This window comes from Galeopterus variegatus, unplaced genomic scaffold, assembly GCF_000696425.1.
Source record: "Galeopterus variegatus unplaced genomic scaffold, G_variegatus-3.0.2 Scaffold3190, whole genome shotgun sequence".
Classification (NCBI taxonomy): Eukaryota; Metazoa; Chordata; class Mammalia; order Dermoptera; family Cynocephalidae; genus Galeopterus; species Galeopterus variegatus.
The window spans coordinates 17922-37378 of record NW_007729301.1 but is presented as its reverse complement, the minus strand read 5'-3'; the positions used below and the strand labels follow the sequence as shown (position 1 = coordinate 37378).

The 19457-nt window shown below is 49.4% G+C and overlaps 1 protein-coding gene across 7 annotated transcripts in view; it reads right to left on the bottom strand.

Annotated features, from left to right (window-relative positions):
* The window catches only part of MPRIP (myosin phosphatase Rho interacting protein), a 144198-nt gene that overhangs the window by 108027 nt on the left and 16714 nt on the right, over positions 1-19457 (bottom strand). For all 7 annotated transcript variants that reach the window (XM_008584251.1, XM_008584250.1, XM_008584252.1 and 4 more), the window contains exons 2-3: positions 12708-12785; positions 10697-10762 (exon numbers count right to left, since the gene is read on the bottom strand). In XM_008584251.1, the coding sequence (XP_008582473.1) occupies positions 10697-10762; positions 12708-12785 (144 nt within the window). The remainder of the gene's footprint in view (positions 1-10696; positions 10763-12707; positions 12786-19457) is intronic.

The window sequence follows — 19457 nt, the reverse complement described above, 5'->3', positions numbered from 1 at the left end:
CCTCCCCCAAATTCCCAGTTTACGCATTAAAAGGAAAAGAGGGGCGGGAGGGGCTGACACTTTGGTCCCCCCATTCCCAGAGAACAACATTCATACTGAAGGTCCCAGAGAGACATGTGGAGAATGTTCCTACATATGCGTGCTCCATCCTAATGGGTGTTTGTTCATGCACCACAGTAAATTAGACTTAAAGCCTTCCCTGCACTCACCTCTAATCCCCTTGCCAACTCCCTGTAACAAAAAGGTTATCACACAGACACTGCCAGGAATGCGCTAGCACCTCACTTCCAGCCAAGAATTTCAAGCTCTCACATACATAACACGAACTTATAGATTACATATTTTACCTTCAAAATGCTTAGGACTTGTTAAGGAATTAATTGTTGCAATGATCCCCCCTAAAAACATGAAACTATTTTTAGTTGCCATGATTAAATAAAGACAGGATAGGGGACTCATCTAAGGCTCTGTGTCCAGAGAAAGAAAGTGGGGTTGGGGACAGGGCTAAAAAGAAAAAAAAAAAACACCCCAACACCCTGGAAGCATTTTCTAAACACCACTGGCTTATCCATGATTTCTGAAAACTCCCAGGCTGTGCCAGCCCTGACTGCCAGCTGACTGTGCCCTGGTTCGGCCCAGCTGCTGGCCCCTTCCTCCTGTCAGCCACTCCCACCTCCTTCCCTCAGGAACATAAGCCCCTACACGTGCTTAAGAGCTTACCTGTAAAGGCAGGAGCTGCCTACCATCAGCCAGCACTGGCAAGATGATTTCTATTTTTGCAACTGGTTTAAAAAATAAGTTCATCATTTCACAAATGTAAGTTAATTAAACGGTTGACACATGAAGAGGTGCCTTTCCAAAGCAGGCACATAAGGTGGGCCTTCAGGCCCCTGGATAATTCTGCTGCAGAAGGAAGTCTGTCCAGTCAGGGCATATTCTTTGTTGCAGCTGCTTTGGGGGAAGGGTTTGATGATGTCAGGAATATTCCACAACTCTGACTAAAGTAGCATCCAATTGCATCCATTTTAAAACGTGTACTAAGGTTCACTGCAGAATTCCACTCAGAGAGGTCTCCCAACTAGAAGTATAAAAGCACCTGGTGTGGGGCCGGCCCGGTGGCGCACTGCTACAGTGCGCCGCTTGAGAGTGCAGTGGCGCTCCCGCTGAGGGTTCGGATCCCACATACAGACCGGTTCCCGCTCACTGGCTGAGCGAGGTGCGGGTGCGACACTGAGGGTTGCGATCCCGTTGCTGGTCCCGGTCCGGTACGGGCGCGACACTGAGGGTTGCAATCCGTTGCCGGACACGAAAAAAAAAAAAAAAAAAAAAAAAAAAAAAAAAAAAAAAAGCACCTGGTGATCACCTGCCTCCCCTCATTCATTAGCAGCCCCTCATCTTGCTCACAGGCTCTTGTAAGGATGAAAATACATCTGAGGTCAAAGTTATTTTTTTTAAATGATCATTATGATGACAGCAGGCACAGGACTGGAAAAGAGCAGCTGAGCAGAGGAGAAGGAAGAAAAGTCAGGCTTCCTTCGGGCCTAACAACTCCAGGAGGTCCCTACCCAAGGAGGGCTGGGCAGGAAGAAGGGCCTTGCTCAGCCAGACAGCGGACTGCGTAAACGCTCACACTGACTGACTCCCACACCAACTCACTCTCCCTCCAGCACCCGGGCTCCAGCCATTCTGACACTGTGGGGCCTGCCTCCTTCCTCTTGTAACCAAAACCCTCTGGACAAGTATGAAGTCTAAAGCAAGGCCAAAACCTGGCAGATGTAAAAATAAATCTAAATTCATAAGACTGATCCATAATCCATCTTCCCTGGTTCCCCGTCTTGCTCTGCCCCTTAAACATGAGGGGTCTCCAGGCCTGAAGAAGCTTCTCTGCCGCTTGGGAAGTTATGAGACTAATTTCTTATTGTTCTGATTTCTACAAATCTCTCTGAATATATATTCATATACCTACATTATAAAAAGGGTGGCAGACCACAGGATTGCAGGCCTGAAACTAGTTTAGTTCAGTGCGCATTAAAGACACAGCTCCTATAGCTGGGCCAGTCTATAGCTACAGGCAAGCCAGAGGGGCAGGAAGGAAGGATGCCAAGCCTCACCTAGCCCCCAGCCAGCTCCATTCCCATCTCGCACATGGCAACAGATGCTGGTGGAGCCAGCCTCTCTGGACAGAGTGAAAGACAGGACAACTTTGCAAAGGAATACCATCACTCTCCCAGGAGTCTGCCCTGGATACGCACCCCAGGCCTGTCACTCTTTAGTTGAGTGACCTCACATTCTCTCTGCACCTCAGAAAGAGCCAATAAGGGGCACCAGGCCAAGCACACTGCTCCTTCCAAATCTCTGTGATAGACAGGAAGGTGGCCAAGCACCACCTCTTTCCTCCCAGAAGGCTTCTCTGCTTCCCCCAACCACACGCTGCCTTTACTAGTGCACGCACTGTGAATCTGCTATGGGACTTAACCTTCAGATGTTCATGTGAGTCCAAGAGGTATGAGCTTCTTCACAAGGCGACCTTCCTACGGCTGCATGTCCTTCCCCTGCTGCTCTTTGTTATGGACCCAAGAGCCACTATGGTTGCTGAAGAATCAGATGCAGCAGAAACGCTTCAACGCTGAGGAACAAGCAGGCTGCTTCCTTTGCCGGCCCAGGCAGCCTGCCCAGGAAAGCTCTGCGCTAGAGGAACAGCCAGAGCTTGAGGCAGCGGTTCTCATATGTCAGTGCTCCCTAAAACTCATGTGGAGGGGTTATTTAACCTGTGGATTCCTGGCCATGCCCTGCAGATTCTGATTCAGGGCAATGTCTGCAAAACATGGCTTAGGGAGCACTGGGGGCTGGACGTACCACTGCAGAGGGAGGGAGGGAAAACACTAAAGACAGCAGAGCCGGGCAGTGATGCCCCCCCCACCCCCCACTCTCCCAAAGCCGCCCAAGCACCTGCATGCTGCTCACTGCTTCAACATAGCACCAACAGTTGCAGAAATTTGTCAAGAACAAGGTGGGCAAAGGTCCTGAGATCAAAGCGACCTCTTGGACTCCCTCCTACAAGAAGCAATCTTTGAAGAAGCCAGAATACTAACCTGTTATCACTGAGAATCCTCAAAGATCCTTTAGACCAAGCCTGGTTCTTTACACAGGAGAACACAGACAGCCCAAATTAATTTACCGGTCTGGACCTCTGTACCCGATGGGAATGACGAACCCACATGCTGCCCCCCAAAAAGGCATGTATGCAAGAGCTGAAAGTGTTTTCCCTATTATATGAAGTGATGTGAGCTGAACTAAAAGTCCTCAGCACAGCCCCTACAGAGTTATGCAACGCTTGTTGTCCTGAGTCTCTTGAGGACTCTGGAGGCTGCAGCAGGAGAACAGCTCTCCACGGTACAGGCTGGCCCTCAGCACTGCAGCAGCCACGTCCTTACAAGCTCTCCGCAGCTGCCAGTTTATCTCAGAGCAGACATGGTGCAGGAGCATGAGACCTACCACAATCAAGAAAGGAAAGAAACATTGTCACACACTAAAACACGGATGAACCTTGAGGACATTAAGTTGAGTGAAGTAAGCTGGTCACACAATCTAAACACCGTAGGATCCACTTACACGAGGTACCCAGAACAGTCAAATTCAGAGGCAGAAGGCAGAATGGTGGCTGCCAGGGGCCGAGAAGGGAAGACCAGGGAGTGATGCTCAGTGGGTACAGGGTTTCAGGTGGGGAGGATGAGAGCGCTCTGGAGATGGAGGGTGGGATGGGTGCTCGCAGTATGAACGCATTTCACACTACTGAACTGTATGCAGAAAAAAGTCACGAGAGTAAACTTTGTGTTACATGTATTCTACCTCAATCAAAAACGAAAACAAGGCTGGCCCGTGGCTCACTCGGTAGAGTGCGGTGCTGATAACACCAAGGCCACGGGTTTGGATCCTATATAGGGATGGCCGGTTTGCTCACTGGCTGAGCGTGGTGCTGACAACACCAGGCCAAGGGTTGAGATCCCCTTACCGGTCATCCTTTAGGAAAAAACAAAAAACAAAAAACACAAAACAAAAAACGAAAACAAAGCATTAGATCCTCTTCTGGCCTTGCTTCCAGGGGGCAAAAGGAAGAGCACAGGCCTGTCTGGAGCCCCAGACGCGATGCTCCGGCCTCTCTCCTGGACTCACTGGTTTTCCCTGAGAGCGTTCCTGTGCCTCTGGGCTCGGCTGACGCCAGCACCTCAACTTTACATCTGTCCCTGAACACTCAAAGAAAAGTAGCAGATTCGGTAAAACCACAGGCAGCATTTTACGGGGGAAGAAATGAAAGGGAGGGTGAGGCCGCGGTTCGGGTTTCTAGAGACTGTTTCATCTGCTCCTGAAAACCAGAGGCCCAGCCAAGTCTCTCAGGCTCCTACTTGTCTGTGAGGCTGCCCTGAGCCCACCTCACCTCAGCTTGCATTTGGGAAATTTCTTTTCCTTTTTTGGGCAATTTGCCTCTCCTCCACACCCACCAGTTACAGGGCATGTGGGTGTATCGAGAAAGAAACTTCCCAAAAAAGGAAAAGAGATTCCCAAAAGTTAGTCCCATCTCAGAGCTGCCCGGAAAGGCAACGGGCAGCCCCTGGAGCTGGACTAGGCCCGCTGGGCTGGCCCCAGCAGAAGTGCCCAAGCAGAGAGGGCTTCCTGAAGCAGCCCTCGCCAGACACAGGGACGCTGCCCTGCTCCCTCCTCCTGCATGCTGTGACCTCCTGATGCCCACCTTGCCTCTCCCGGTCCCAACCCAATAGGACAAGATAACCTATCCCCACTCTGTTCTTTGGAGCTTTCTGGAAGGTTCTCTCCCTTCTGCTGAGGAGTCACTAAGGGTCACCACATCGCTAACCTCTCCCAGGAACACTCCTCATTTTACCTTCTCTATTTTCCCACCCACCCTCTCTCCAAGCTGGGAGCAGAAATTCTGTAACAATGCATTTATAAGTATAAAGTCGATTAGCTCAACTCCACAAATATTTACTGAATGCTTACTAGGTCTGTGTCGTCCAAGCACCACGCCAGACAATGTGAAGAGATACCAAGAATTATCAGGGGCCCAACGACGAAAAGTCAAGTCACAATCTAGCTGGCAAGATAACATTTACACAAATAAAAAATAGTAATATTAGGGTCGGCCCATCGCTCACTCGGGAGAGTGCGGTGCTGCTAACACCAAGGCCATGGGTTCGGATCCCATATAGGGATGGCCGGTTCGCTCACTGGCTGAGCGTGGTGCTGACAACACCAAGCCAAGGGTTAAGAGCCCCTTACCGGTCATCTTTAAAAATAAATAATATTATATAAGTCAAATAACAACTCAAAACAGATTGTGACTAAGTGTTAAGGGAACAAACCAGCCATAAAATGCTACAGTGTACTACACGTGGTGATTAGCTGGGGAGGGACAGGGAGGATTACAGGTGGCCAAAGGCTGCTCAGAGCTGCCGCTTTTGCAGACAAACACTGAGACAGGGCATTTAACAGGCATGGTGGTCCAAGCATGCTGAGGGCAGTGGTACCTGTGGTCACCTGCTGTGCAGGGGCACCCCACAGAAACCCCTCCAGACCAGGAACAGGCCCATTCCTCTTCTAGGATTGGTACTTACCCTCCCACAGCCAACAGGCCCACCCTGCCCATCATCCCCCTCACTCCCAGGAAATCTGACAGGTAACTCCTTCTCTGTCATTTAAGAACATAGCTAACAGTAGATCAAATTTATATTTTAATTTTAAGAAGAAATAAAAATTCAATAAACCACCAAATGATTCAGGGATTCACAGCCTTGAGTCTGCTGATATTTGGGGCTGGATTCTTCTTTGTCATGGGGACTGTCCTGTGCATCATAGGGTGTTTAAAAGCATCCCTGGCCTCCACACTAGATGCCAGTACCATCCCTGCCCCAGTTGTGAAAACCTAAGATGGCTCCAGACATTGCCAAGAGGCCCTGGGAAGCACAATGCCCTCAGGTGAGGACCACTGCTCTACTTTCAGGCACTCACAGAGAAGCTTCCAGCACAGCTGGAGTTCAGCACCCACGCAACTCTGCCTGAAAAGAATCTTTCCTGCTCCAGGTCTCAGCACCCAAATGGCCTGGTTGGGGCAGTGGTCACAGCTGTGGGAAGCTGACCACCAAGTTGGAGCTCCTGAGCTCTGAACTTTCTGCTCACCTGGGCAGCGGCAATGAATAACAAACCCCAGTGCTGCCCACTGGGCGTGGGAGAGGCCTCTCCAACCCCTGCGAGAAGAGGTCCCTGCCCCCTCCTCTCTGACCTCCTCCCTGACTCTGCCTCCTTGCAACTTTCCCATGTGACCTTCCTGATACAACAGGGAAAACCCTTACAAGACTGAAGTGATGCTGTAGAGGTATTTTGACACAACTGCCACTGCTCTTTTTCACTCATGGAAATTATGCTACTCTGCTCCCTGGGGTGTAGCATATATGCGCTGCGCTTGGTCTGGGCAGTACAGCATTAACTGGCTCACCAGTCAGTCTCTTCAGTTCCAAGGTCATCTGCCGGGCATCCCTCCCAATGCCCTCTCTTCGCTCCAAGTTTTTCCTGGGCTTCTTTCTTTCCCCCATCCCTGGCACGGTCCCACTTCTGCCCTAGTAGCACATGAAATATTACCCAACCAACATCCAGGTTGCTAGGAAACCAAAATGCACCGAAGGTGTCAGTGCTCATGGCTCAACAGGCTCAATTATTTAGGAGCAGCTCTTGGGGTGCCGCATGTGTCCTGCAAACATGCCAACACAAAGGCATCTCCAGAGCTACCCTCTTTGTGTGTGTGCAGTTGAGCCAAAGGGAATAATGGACTGTGCTGGACTTCAGTCAGACCCAAGGAAAGGTTTCCTGACCGGAATAACCTGTCACCAAAGAAAGTCCAGGGAGCTCTATTTTTCGGGATGGTTCATGTCCCCAGCCCAGCCTGAATGTAACCCAGTGACCTCTTGAGGCTCCTAGGCTACAATTCCCACCCCTAGGCTACCGTCTGCATGATGGCCAAGCCAGAAGAACACAAAGAGCAGTGTGGGATCTGTCCTCCAGGTCTGCTTCCTTGCCCCAAAGGAAAGGAGTACCGTCCGCATGATGGCCAAGCCAGAAGAACACAAAGAGCAGTGTGGGATCTGTCCTCCAGGTCTGCTTCCTTGCCCCAAAGGAAAGGAGAGTCCACGTGACTCATTCCCCTGTTCCTACCTTTAACAAAGTCTACCACGCCATCAAGTCTGCCAATCTGATCCTCCAACTACTCTGCACAAAGATGTTTCCACAGCAAAACCCCTCTACGGTTCATTCACAACATATAAATATGCTCAGCAGAAGGAATGACAAGGGAGAAAAGTCTTTTAAAGAAGGAACCAATATAAGAGGGCCTTGGCGGCCCCCAGGACAGCAAGACCACTAATAGAGTTCCCATGGACCCATCCAGGAGCAAGGAGCCAGAACAACCAGAAAAAGGAAGCCACTCAAACGCTTGTGAGTCATTGCAAGGGATGGCACCGGGCCAGTCCCATGGGAAGTGTTTGGAGTGTGGGCGGTGGGCGAGATGGGAACACCAAGAGAACACCGGGACACAGCAAGGACAGCCAACCTGCCCCCCAATCAACACAAGACCACTCAGAGGAGACTGGCGAGGAATACAGAATTGCATGTGGTGCAATTTGATGAAAAAAACTCAGGCCCAGATCAGAGATTCCACAGAACACAGATCCACCGGGTCTCTGGAGAGCCGGAAGTACCTATAAGATCAACCATTACACCCTGAGCTGCACAAAAAGCCTTTCCTAGGGAAACAGCAGCAAAGTAGCAATTTAAACAACCACACACTCAAGTACTGGTCCCCACAGGAAGTTCCCCCGTGTTAGAAACAAAGGACAAAAAATTAGTTCCGGCCCAGGAACACCACCAGCACCTTGGGGCCTTCCGGGGAACCAGAGGCTTCGATCCGGGGACTGGACCCCACTCCCACTTCCAGGGAAACTGTGCCAGTGCCTCAGGGCCAGCACAGGGACCCCAGACACAGAGAACGGGACTGGACCCTCCTCCCACAACCAGGCACACCATGCCAGCACCTCAGGGCCTGCCCAGGGACCAAAGGCATGCAGAAGGGGACAGGACCTCTCTCCCACAACCAGGCACACCTAGCCAGCATGTTAGGTCCTGCCCAGTGACTGGAGGTACAGAGCCGGGGACCAGACCCTCCTCCCACAACCAGGCATACCATGCCAGCACCTCAGGGCCTGCCCAGGGACCAAAGGCATGCAGAAGGGGACAGGACCTCTCTCCCACAACCAGGCACACCTAGCCAGCACCTTGGGTCCTGCCCAGTAACCTGAGGTATGGAGCCAAGGACCAGACCCTCCTCCCACAACCAGGCACACCATGCCAGCACCTCGCGGCCTGCCCAGGGACCCAGGGCATGGAGAAGGGGACTGGACCTCTCTCCCACAACCAGGCACACTGTGCCAGCACCTTTGGGCCCACCCAGGGACTCAGGGCATGGAGAAGGGGACCAGACCGCCCTCCCTCAACCAGGCACACCGTCCCAGCACCTCGGGGCCTGCCCAGGGACCAAAGGCATGGAGAAGGGGACCGGACCTCTCTCTCACAACCAGGCACACCAAGCCAGCTCCTTGGGTCTCACCTGGTGACCCGAGGCATGGAGAAGGGGACTGGACACACCTCCCACAACCTGGCACATGGCACCAGCGACTTGGGGCCTGCCCAGGGACCAGAGACATGGAGAAGGGGACCAGACACACCCCACAACCAGGCATACTGCCAGAGCCACGGAGCATACCAGAAACAGCACCTCCATATAGGTGGCCCACTGCAGCCTCCACAATAACCCTGACTGCTGCGAAAGCAACTAGACACCAAAAGCACCATGCAAATGGTCCACCAACCACTGGGGTGCATTCACACAAGGAGAGTCACCAGCAGAGTCAAAGAAAAAAAGAGGATGTCTCTTTCAACAAAGCCCATTTCAGAGTGACAGAAGCAACATCTGCTCTACGATAATATTGGAGGACCCGATCACATTGCTCAGCATTGGACAGATCATCTAGGCAACAAATTAACACAGTAACCATGATTCTTTCAGAAGGAGAGAAGAAATCTAGGGTAATTAGAGGGGGGAGGGGGAGGGACTGGGGGAAGAGGAGAGATTGGACAAGTGGCATAAAGAATAATTATGATTTGTAACAATACATATGCTAGTAATATTGATTTGATCAACATATCTCAATGTTCAACCCCCAAAATATGTATAACCGATTCTGATTCAATAAATAAAATTTAAAAAAAAAAAGAGGGAACCACGGGCCGGCCCAGTGGCGCACTGGAGAGTGCGCTGCTTGGGAGTGTGCCAGCGCTCCCGCCGAGGGTTTGGATCCCATGTGGAGACCGGTTCCCGCTCACTGGCTGAGCGAGGTGTGGGCGCAACACTGAGGGTTGCGATCCCGTTACCGGTCAGTAAAAAAGGAAAAAAAAAAAGAAGGAACCAATAAGGTGATAGTCAACATAGAACTAAGGTATCATACCTATCAAGTTATCCCTGAAACAAAAGTAGAAATGGTATCACATCACAAAGATTAGGACTCACGTATGCAAACGGACCCACTTGTGGCCTTTCACATGTGGGCTGTGATGACCACCCCCAAATCCCAGTGTCCCAACAGTCTGGAAGGTCCTTAGAGAGCACAGCCCCTCCACTCACACTTCGAGAACTCTTGTCTCACCCCTGCAGTGAAGAAACGAACTCAGGAAGAAATGGGTGGGGTCAACCCATTCCACACGGTGTGACTGGATTTTCTGAGATGATCCCAATTTTAACATGCTGTCCACATGTGTACACACACACATTCACCCCCTCACATGAGACAAGAAAAGGTGGGCAAAGCTCCCACCTTCAGCCCTTTGGAAAGCTTGAAATGTCGTCACACCTTAGATTAGTTAAGAGAGACTAATCTCCCTTAGAGAAAAAGTCAGGAGACGGAATGAGTGGAAAAAGAAAAGCCAGAACATCACAGCTGGTTGGTTTTTGGGTTTGCCTCTGGAGCAACAGCAGCAAACACTCATCCAGCCAGGTGGGTGGCAGAGCAGGGAGCAACCTGTATGCCTCGGGCTTAGTGACCAGAAGAACACTGACCCCATGTCCAGGAGGCCTCTGAAGTCAGCAAAAAAACACTATGCCAAGACCAAATGGGACAGGCAAAACAATCACAGACACAGAACTAAGAGGCAATCCTGGGACTACAGCACAGGAGCACACGTGTGTTCACCACCCAGCTGCACGCCCTAGGGCCAGTCCCCCATCAAGCCCGCAGGTTCCATACACTATGCAAATCCCCCCTGTGACCCAAGACTTTGATCTCATTTTCCTCCAACTAAGAGTGCTCTGGCTGAGTCCAAACTCCTATTAGCCTTGAAGAGAAGTGACATCTTCTCTCACTACTTTTCTCACCAATGACCACCGAAGATGCCTCAAACCAAAGGTCTGGGTTTTTAGGGTCATCTCCATCAGTTGCCACAAGTTCTTCAAAACATCCCAGACCCCCAAACAGAAGCCCAAGCAGGAGCACACAGCTGCCATGTTCATACACAATGACACAAATGACGCAACAACGAAGGGCCTCGGGAAGGCTCAGGACGGGGTGGCAAGGAGGACACTCACCATCTCATCCAGGGCGTAGCGCAAGAGGCCATGCTCGTAAAGGATGAAGAACCGTCGCTGCCATTTCTGCAACGGAGCACAGAGAGGGTGGTTAAGAGGGTCCTGGCCTTGGGTCTTGGCTTGCTGAGTCCCTCTGTCTGACAAACCCCTATCTAAGGAATGCTGGTTCCACATTTCCGGCTTCTGGAGCAGATAGCAGGAAAAGAAGGGCCCAAAGCACAAGAACAGTGATTCGTGAGCCAGAACTGACCCAGAAGAGAGGCCCAAACCATGTGAGTGATCTGTGTTCCTGCATGAGTTATGGAGGGGTCACCTTTTTGTACTCCTATGGCACCCAGCATGGAGAGTACCACAAGACATGTGTCAATGTTTATTTGATGAATGATCTGACATGAGGCGCAATAACCTCAGAGTGCCAAGATGCACCACTTCTGAAAAAATCTGGGAAAATAATATAAGAGGTGTTGTTCTGATGATCCACCCGGAAAAAGGAGGAAAAAAAAAGACAGCCAAGCTCTGGAATTCACTGAGGTGGAATGAGCTAACAAAAATCAAAACAGAAGGGGAGTGAGACCAGTGGAAACAACTCCAACGTCCAGGGAGTGACCAACCGGCAAAGAGTACCCTCCTCCTCTACCTACCCAAAAGCCAGGCCTCTGGGCAGTGCCCACAGCAGACTGTGAGGGTGTACATCCTCCTTTTTGTGGGTAGAAGGGCTTTGTCTATAATGCAAGACCGTTGGCCTAAATCATCATAGACCAATACAGCTTCTGAATCCCGAAGAGCATCATGAGGGTCCATGACAAATTTTCAGCATTTCAAAAAGCCCAACAATGTCCAGATTTTGACAGGCCATAAGGCCACAAGAACTAACTATAATATCATGTCTCTTTGCTTTGGGCCAGAATTATATCATTTATAATAATGATTTTCCCAGCAGAAACTAGAAATGGCAATTCCGCACAATCTTAATATAAAATAGAAAAGGCAACTACTCCCTGGAAACTGCAGTCTGACTAGACCAGCTGCCCAAGTCCTCCCACCTGGGCAGTGTGAACAAGGACTCAAACAGCCTTGCAGAGAGGACCTGTAGAGGGCTGCTTCCATGCTAGGTGTCCAGGGAGAAGCCACCTGGATATGCTTCCCAGAAACATTTCCAAGGCTCCTAGGTGCAGTTTTTGAAATAAAAAACTCTTCTTAGAAGGAACCCCAAAGACCACAGACACAATGCAAGGCGCATGGTGCTAGAATATGCAGCACCGAGGCCCCCACTCCACAGTGTACAATTCAGGATGGGGAGGGGTTAAGCAAGAGAGGAAGGGGGAGGAAAAGGGGAGCTCCCAGGGATGCAGGGGACAGAAAGGAGGCAGAGCCAGAGCAATTCACAGGGTATAAGCAGTAGCAACCAGAAAAGATCTTGTAAAAAAGGAGGGACAGTGTTTCAACTGAAGTCAGATCCAAAAGGGATTCCTGACAGAGGAACAAACCACCAGTTGGGACAATGCTGGTTTGACCCTCTTGCTGCTCTAGCAGGGATCCAACCTGGCTGGGGTGCTCAGGAAAGACAGGGCAATGCAAAGTTTAGTGAGAGCTGAGCCAAGGCCCCCAAGGCCTTCACCCCTTGATGTGCTGAGGCCCTGGCTTGGGAGGAGGGAAGGGTCTTGGTACAGAAGAAACTGGGAGCCTAATTAGCATAATGCAAACGTTTGCTGAACTGCCCTCTTGCCATTTCCATTTGACAGTTTCTAGAATCAGGCTGACCCACAAAACAGGTGATACCCACATGACACCTTATTGGGAAGGGAAGACTTCATAACTATGTACAATTCAGATTTTCTTTTCTGTGAGACCTATCAGTCTGCCAAATTGGGGATAGCAGGGTTCCTGGTGATCTGTCATCTGAGATCAATTGCTCAACTCCCCATCTCCCTTTTCCATTCTGCCAATTTACCCTCAGGTGGGCCCCTTCTCTGATTCCTCCCACCCTGAGAATTCACTCTGATGCCCTTACCCGAGACCGGTGCACTGGGTTGTCAAAGTCGGTCCCATCTGGAGCCAGGAGCAGCCAGCCACCATAAATGGGTTTTGCCTAGAGGAGAAAAAGGGGGGTAGGTCATCAGTGGCCTTGAACCATACAGAGAGAAATGGAAGTCACCTCTGCTTAGCAGACACCATGCCACCCCTTCCCCAGCTATGGGCTGAGTCTCCAAGACAGACATTTGAGTGTAAGAGGCTGGTGCGGATTCTGTAGCATCCAGTGTGGAGAGGGGACCACAGAATCTGGCCGGAGTCTGAAAACCTATAGAGCACAGGAACTCCTAAGACACTGATGGCCTTCTCCCTCAAGTTGCTGATCAAGCCACCAAGATCAGGAAAAAATGGCATTTTATTCGATGAATATGTGAGTGCCAATGTGTGCCAGGAACCAGGAATATACTGTAAAATGACACAGTCAAAAGCGCTCATCCTGAAGATACAACAGGGCCTGGAGAAGAGACACTTCATTACTAATCAAAGCCAGCACTGGCCACAGAATCACCAGCTGACTGGTTGTGTGGCTCAGGAATATACTGTAAAATGACACAGTCAAAAGCGCTCATCCTGAAGATACAACAGGGCCTGAAGAAGAGACACTTCTTTACTAATCAAAGCTAGCACTGGCCACAGAATCACCAGCTGACTGGTTGTGTGGCTGTGGGCAGTAAAGTTTCAACTCTCCCACTTAAAAAGTGGGGGTGATTCTATCTACATCCCATGAAGCTGACTGGAGGATCAATGAGATAACACAGGTTAAGACCCAGCACAGGAATGTAAAATGGTACATACACTTTGGAAAACAGGCCGTTCCTCAAAAGGTTAAACCTAGAGTTACTTCAAGACTCAGCAATCCCACGCCTAAGTACACTCACCCAAGAAAACTGAAAACAGGTGCTTAAATAAAAACGTGTACGTGAATGCTGTTCACAGCAGCATTATTCACAATCGCCAAAAGGTTGTAACAACTTAAATGTCCATCAACAGATAAACAAAGTATGACATATCCATACAATGGAACATTATTCAGCCATAAAAAGGAATGGAATACCGATCCATGCTAAAACGTGGATGAACCTTGAAAACATAATGCTAATTTAAAGAAGCCAGACACAAAAGCCCAAGTATCATAGAATTCCACTTACGTGAAATATCTAGAATAGGCAAAGCTATAGAACAGAAAGTAAATTAGTGGTTGCTAGGGGCTGGAGGTGGAAGGAATGGGGAATGATAGCTAAAGGGTATACGGTTTCTTTTGGGGGTAAAATGTTCTGGATTTAGATAGTGAAGATGGTTTCAAAAGATTGTGAATATGCTAAAAATCACCAAATCATGCACTTTAAAAGGGTGTGTTTTATGGTATGTGAATTATATCTCAATTTAAAAAAAAACTGTATGAGAAACAAAAAACACTGGGCACAATGTCCGGCCTGTAAGTTATCAATAAATGTCAGACAATGCTATACTTTTACTCCAAAGAGTCCCCCACTCCCAAGACCCTGGCACAGTAGGAACTCAACATGGGTTACAAGATTCAGACAGACGCCCTGGCTCCAACTCCCTTTTCAGCCACGTCCAGCTGGCGAGAAGGGCTGGAAAAGGTACAAACAGGCCAATTTCTCCACTATCCTTTGAGGGCACTAACACAAATGAAAACCCAAACCCTCTGACTGCTGTTTACACATGCAGACTGATCTCTGGATAAGCCTTAGGGATCCTCTCATATGCTTTTTACTCAAGCACTCTCCAAACTGGGAGGCCCCACCATAGCACCTCATTTGATAGCTGTAGAATTTGTGACTCAGAGAGGGCAGGTTGCTTGCTGGAAGTCACACAGCCTCCGGGCTGAGCCAAGGAATCCTCTTTTCTTGGCTTCTTTCTGCAGGATCCTCAAGGCCCCCAGGGAACACTGGCTTTTCCCTCGAACAGAGTAGGTACCAGGTGCTGTGGGCCAGGGGAAGGAGTAGGCTGCAGGAAGGACAGGAGAGACTCACTTTGATGAAACAGGGGAGTGGGTGCTGGCAGAGAACCAAGGGTTAGAAGGCTAAGGAGGTATGGGGAATGAAATCCTGCCTGGGAAGGCAGAAGCAAAGGAGAGCAGAGGTCTGTTGTCTCCCTGAACACCGGCAGCACCCAGCCAGTCCCTAGGTGGGCAAGCAGGTTCAGCTTCTCCCCACACCACTTGGGGTGTGCACCCTAAGCGGACCCCATCCAAGCCCTCACGTGGCATGCAAAAGATGAAGCCAAGGTTGGACAACTCCCTGTGTATATCCCGGGCTGGTGCCTCCCACCTGGCCTCTCAGCCAGCCTGCAGGTCTTCCAGTGTAAGTTAGACCAAAGGTCATCTCTCCCCCTGAAGCTTGACTGTGCATCACCTTCCTAGCCTCTGGTTGCAGGGCTTTGGGGCAATGTCACACCAGCAGCCACATCTACCTGACTTTTCCCAAAGGGGGCTGTGGGGGACCCTAGGGACTGGCACAACCCGGGCCCACAGTCTCAACCCAGCTGCTGCCAGAATCAGCAGCCTCTCGACAAATGTCTACTCAGGCCTCCTGCATGCTGCACACCAGGGGAGGGGCCTGGGGGGGCACAACCCGGGCCCACAGTCTCAACCCAGCTGCTGCCAGAATCAGCAGCCTCTCGACAAACGTCTACTCAGGCCTCCTGCATGCTGCACACCAGGGGAGGGGCCTGGGGGAGAACTACTCAAGTTTGCAGGTGACTCTGCCCCAGCCAGATTTGGGAAACTTCATTCAAAGAGACAGGAACAAAGGTTACAAAGGGCAATCACTGGGTCCACTGGTTTGTAGAAAGGAAGCCGAAGTGGGCCAGATGGGCTGATGGAGAGCAGGAGATCCAGGAGACTGCACAGGCTGGCCTGATGGGGTGAGGGATGGAGCAATAGGAACCTCCAGATCCACCAGGCAATGCTAGGGTCCCTGGGACATGGGGAAGGCATGTGCTGCTCTGACTGCCATCCACGTAAGCAAAGGCCCATGAACGAGGCAAGGACCCCCCTACACACACACACACACACACAGGATGGTGGTCTGGGGTGGAGAGGACTCTTGAGCAAGGGCACAGTTGAAGCAAAGGCAAGGGGCAAGAAGGAAGGACCAATGACCGTGTTATGGGGCCTGAGAAGCCATCTTTACCTCTACAGCACCTCTTACTGGGAATACCCAGACTCTGTGACCCAGTCCACAAGCCCAGAGAGCCAAGCAACCCCAGGCCACATGCCAGCCACTCTTGCCCTCCACAGCCAGCCATGCTGACCTGCTGAAATCTCCCCTCCAGCCTGGGCCCCTGGTCTCCTCGCAAACCCCCACCCAGCCCCACCCTTCCACCTGACAATCCCACCCATCCCTCAAGGCTCCACTGAAAGGTCCCTTTCTCAAGGGGCTGTCCTGACCCTCCTCAGTATCTAGTGACTCACTCTGTCAGGACAATGACACATTTCAGAGCTAATGTACACCTACCGTCTCATTATATAATTACAGTGTTATGACATGACTGCCCCTCACCCCAGAACCTTCACTCTAGGAAGGCAGGGATGAGGTGGGCCCAGCCCCAGCTGCATCCTCAATCCCTAGGCAGTTGTGGGGAGGAGAGTGGCCAGCCAGCTGTGGCCTGAGGTCAGCCCTGGCTGCGTGGTACCCTCTCTCTGAGCTTCCCTCTCCTCAGAGAACCTACAGTCCTTCCTGACTCAGCCACCTTGTCTCCCAGGCATGGGAAAGGACTCCCAGGAAGAGCTGCTGCTTCTCCCACTGTGTCTCCAGCTATCTAAAGCTGCTGCCCTTCCCCCAGCACAGCAGTGCCCATGGACTGGAGGCTGGCACAGTGGCAGCAGGCAGCCACCTCCCACACACCTCACCTGCTTCCCAGGCAGGGCCTCTGACAGGCCCTAAGGGACTCTATTCCCAAGAGCCCGACAATAACCTTAAACTCAGACTCGAAAACAGACGACCCAACAGGAAGCTGGCACGGGGGAGCGTGCTTTGGAAGCTCTGAGTGGTGTACTTGGTTTTGTTTCCTGGTTGTATGGCTGGGCTTTTTGGAGGCAGGAAGGAGAAGCAGGTGTGTGTTGTCGACACTGGGGATACACATTGGGCTGTAAGAATCCCCAAAAAGAGGGCTGATTTCTGTTTCAAGCAGTTCCACACAACAGGGCCCCTTCCTCTGCAGGCCAGCCCAGAGGAAGTGCATCACTCCACACCCCACACGAGACCCTCCCCCGAGACCAGCCTTCCCTCATGACCCACGCAAACCAGAGGCTACACTTCTGGCTGGTCTCTGGAAGAGGCTGCTGGTGGTCTGGGCATACCTTTCAATCCAAAGCTCTTTCAAAAATGGCAACTTGAAACTTCTGCTTCCTGAAGATGGGGTAAATGTAATTTTCCCTACTCTTCCTGCTAAATACAACTAAAAACCCTGGACATTGTGTATAAGACAAACATGAGAAGACTGAAAGGTGGAGTGAAGGCAGATAGGCAAGGGACCTCAGGATCTCCAGGAAGGACACAGGGTGAGTTTCTCTGGCTTTCTTTCTGTCTCATTATCCCAGACCAGAATTTAGCAACCTGGAAACTGGAGAATCTAGCAACCTGGAAACACCGACGGGCACAGACAAAGCAAAAACAAAAACAAAAGCAAAAGCTCTGGTGCCAAAAGAGACCATGAAAGGGGCAGCCTGGAAAGACAGAAAACTTTAGACAATAAATACCCTGCTCCAGCCAAACACCACAGGAAAAAGTACAGCCCCATTCCCTAAGTGATCAAAGGACAGACATCCACCCTTGCCTAGCGGTAACAAGGCACCCCAACATTCCATTCAGAGTGGTGTCAGAAGACTACAACTAGGGAACCAGGACTTTCATCCCCACCCAGTGTTAATGCCAGGGTGGTGTCACAGGAGGCCGAGTGGAGAGTCAGGATTTTTACCACCATCTGGCAGTAATGAGGAGCCTCCCCACCTCAGGGTCAACAGAGGCCAACTAGGGAACCTGGACCTCCATCTCCACCTGAGTAACTGGGTGACCACCCCCTTTTGCCCACTAGAGCAGAGCCAGAAAAGCTGACTAAAAGAGAAGGTTCAAATGAAACCCAGAGACACCCAAGGAATACAAAATGTCCAGTTTTCTATCTAAAATCACCACACCAAGAACCAGGAAGGCTGCAAACTGCATCAACAGATAATCAATAAGTGCCAACATATAACAGACATGTTAGAATTATCTCACATTTAATTTAAAGATTTTAAAGCAGCCACAATAAAAAGCTTCAACAAGAAATTATGAGCAAGCTTGAAATAAATGAAAAAACAGCAAAGAAAGAGAAGATATAAGAACCAAATGGAAATTTTGAAATTTTAAAAATACAATAACTGTAATAAAAAGCTCAATGGATGGACTCATATAGCAGAATGATGAAGACCAAGGAAAGAATTAGTGAACCCAAAGGCAGAAAAACAGAAATGACCCCATCCAACAACAGAGAAAAGACAGACAGGAAATAAACAATAGAACAGAGCCTCAGGCATCTGTGTGACTATAACAGAAGGTCTAACGCTCATGTCATAAGTGTCCCTGAAGGAGGGAAAAAGGAAGGTAAAGCAGAAAAAGTATTCAAAGGCAGAATGGCTGAAAACCTCCCAAATTTGGCAGGAGTGTCAACCCACAAATTCAAGAAGCTGAATAAACCCCAAAGGATAAACCCAAAGAAATCTTCACCAAAATACATAATAATAAAACAAAAGACAAAACTAAAGCACAGAGAAAACTAAACACAGAGGAAAAAAACCTTGAAAGCAGCCAGAGAAAGATGACACCTAAGGGACAGGAGAAAACCAAATAGACCCACAAATTTCTCATTAGGAACCATGAAGGCTAGAAGAAAGTGGCACAAAACTTTTTAGGTGCTGAAAGAAAACAATTGCCCACCCAGAACCCTATGCCCAGAGAAAATATCCTTCAGTAGTGAAAGGAAAATCAACACATTCTCAGATGAAGGAATACTTAAGAGAATGTGTTAGCAGACTTGCCCCTAAAAACATGGCCAAAGGAAGTTCTCTAAACAGAAAGGAAATCAGAAAAGAAGAAACTTTGGAACATCCAAAAGTAAGCAATAACACAGTAAACAAAAATATGAGCAAATACTTAGGCTTTCCTTGAGTTTTCTAAAATATGCTTGATGACTAAAGCAAACGTTGTAACACTTTCTAATGTGTTCTAAATGTAGGGAAGAAAATACATAAGACAATTGTACTTGACAAGAGTAAAGTCAAGACAGGTACTCTCTTTACTTGAACTGGTAAAATGACACCACCAAGAGACTGTCATAAGTTATATCTATATAATGTAATGCCTACTAGAGCAACCACTAAAAAATCTACACAAAGGAGATATTATGGGAAAAAAAACTACAGACAAATCAAAATAAAATTTTGAAGAAAATGTTCAAGTAACCCACAAGAAGGAGGAAAATGAAAACCAGAGAGAACAAACAGAAAACAAAAAATAATTATGGCCTAACATATTAATAATTATATGTAAACGATCTTAATACAACAATTAAAAGACAGAGATTAGCACAGTGGATCTAAAAAATGAACTACCTAAAATAAACACTGTCTACAAGAAATTGGCTGCAAATACAATGGTTACAGGCAGGTTCAAAGTGAAAGAATGGAAAAGACACATCTTGCAAATACTAATCAAAGGAAAAGAAA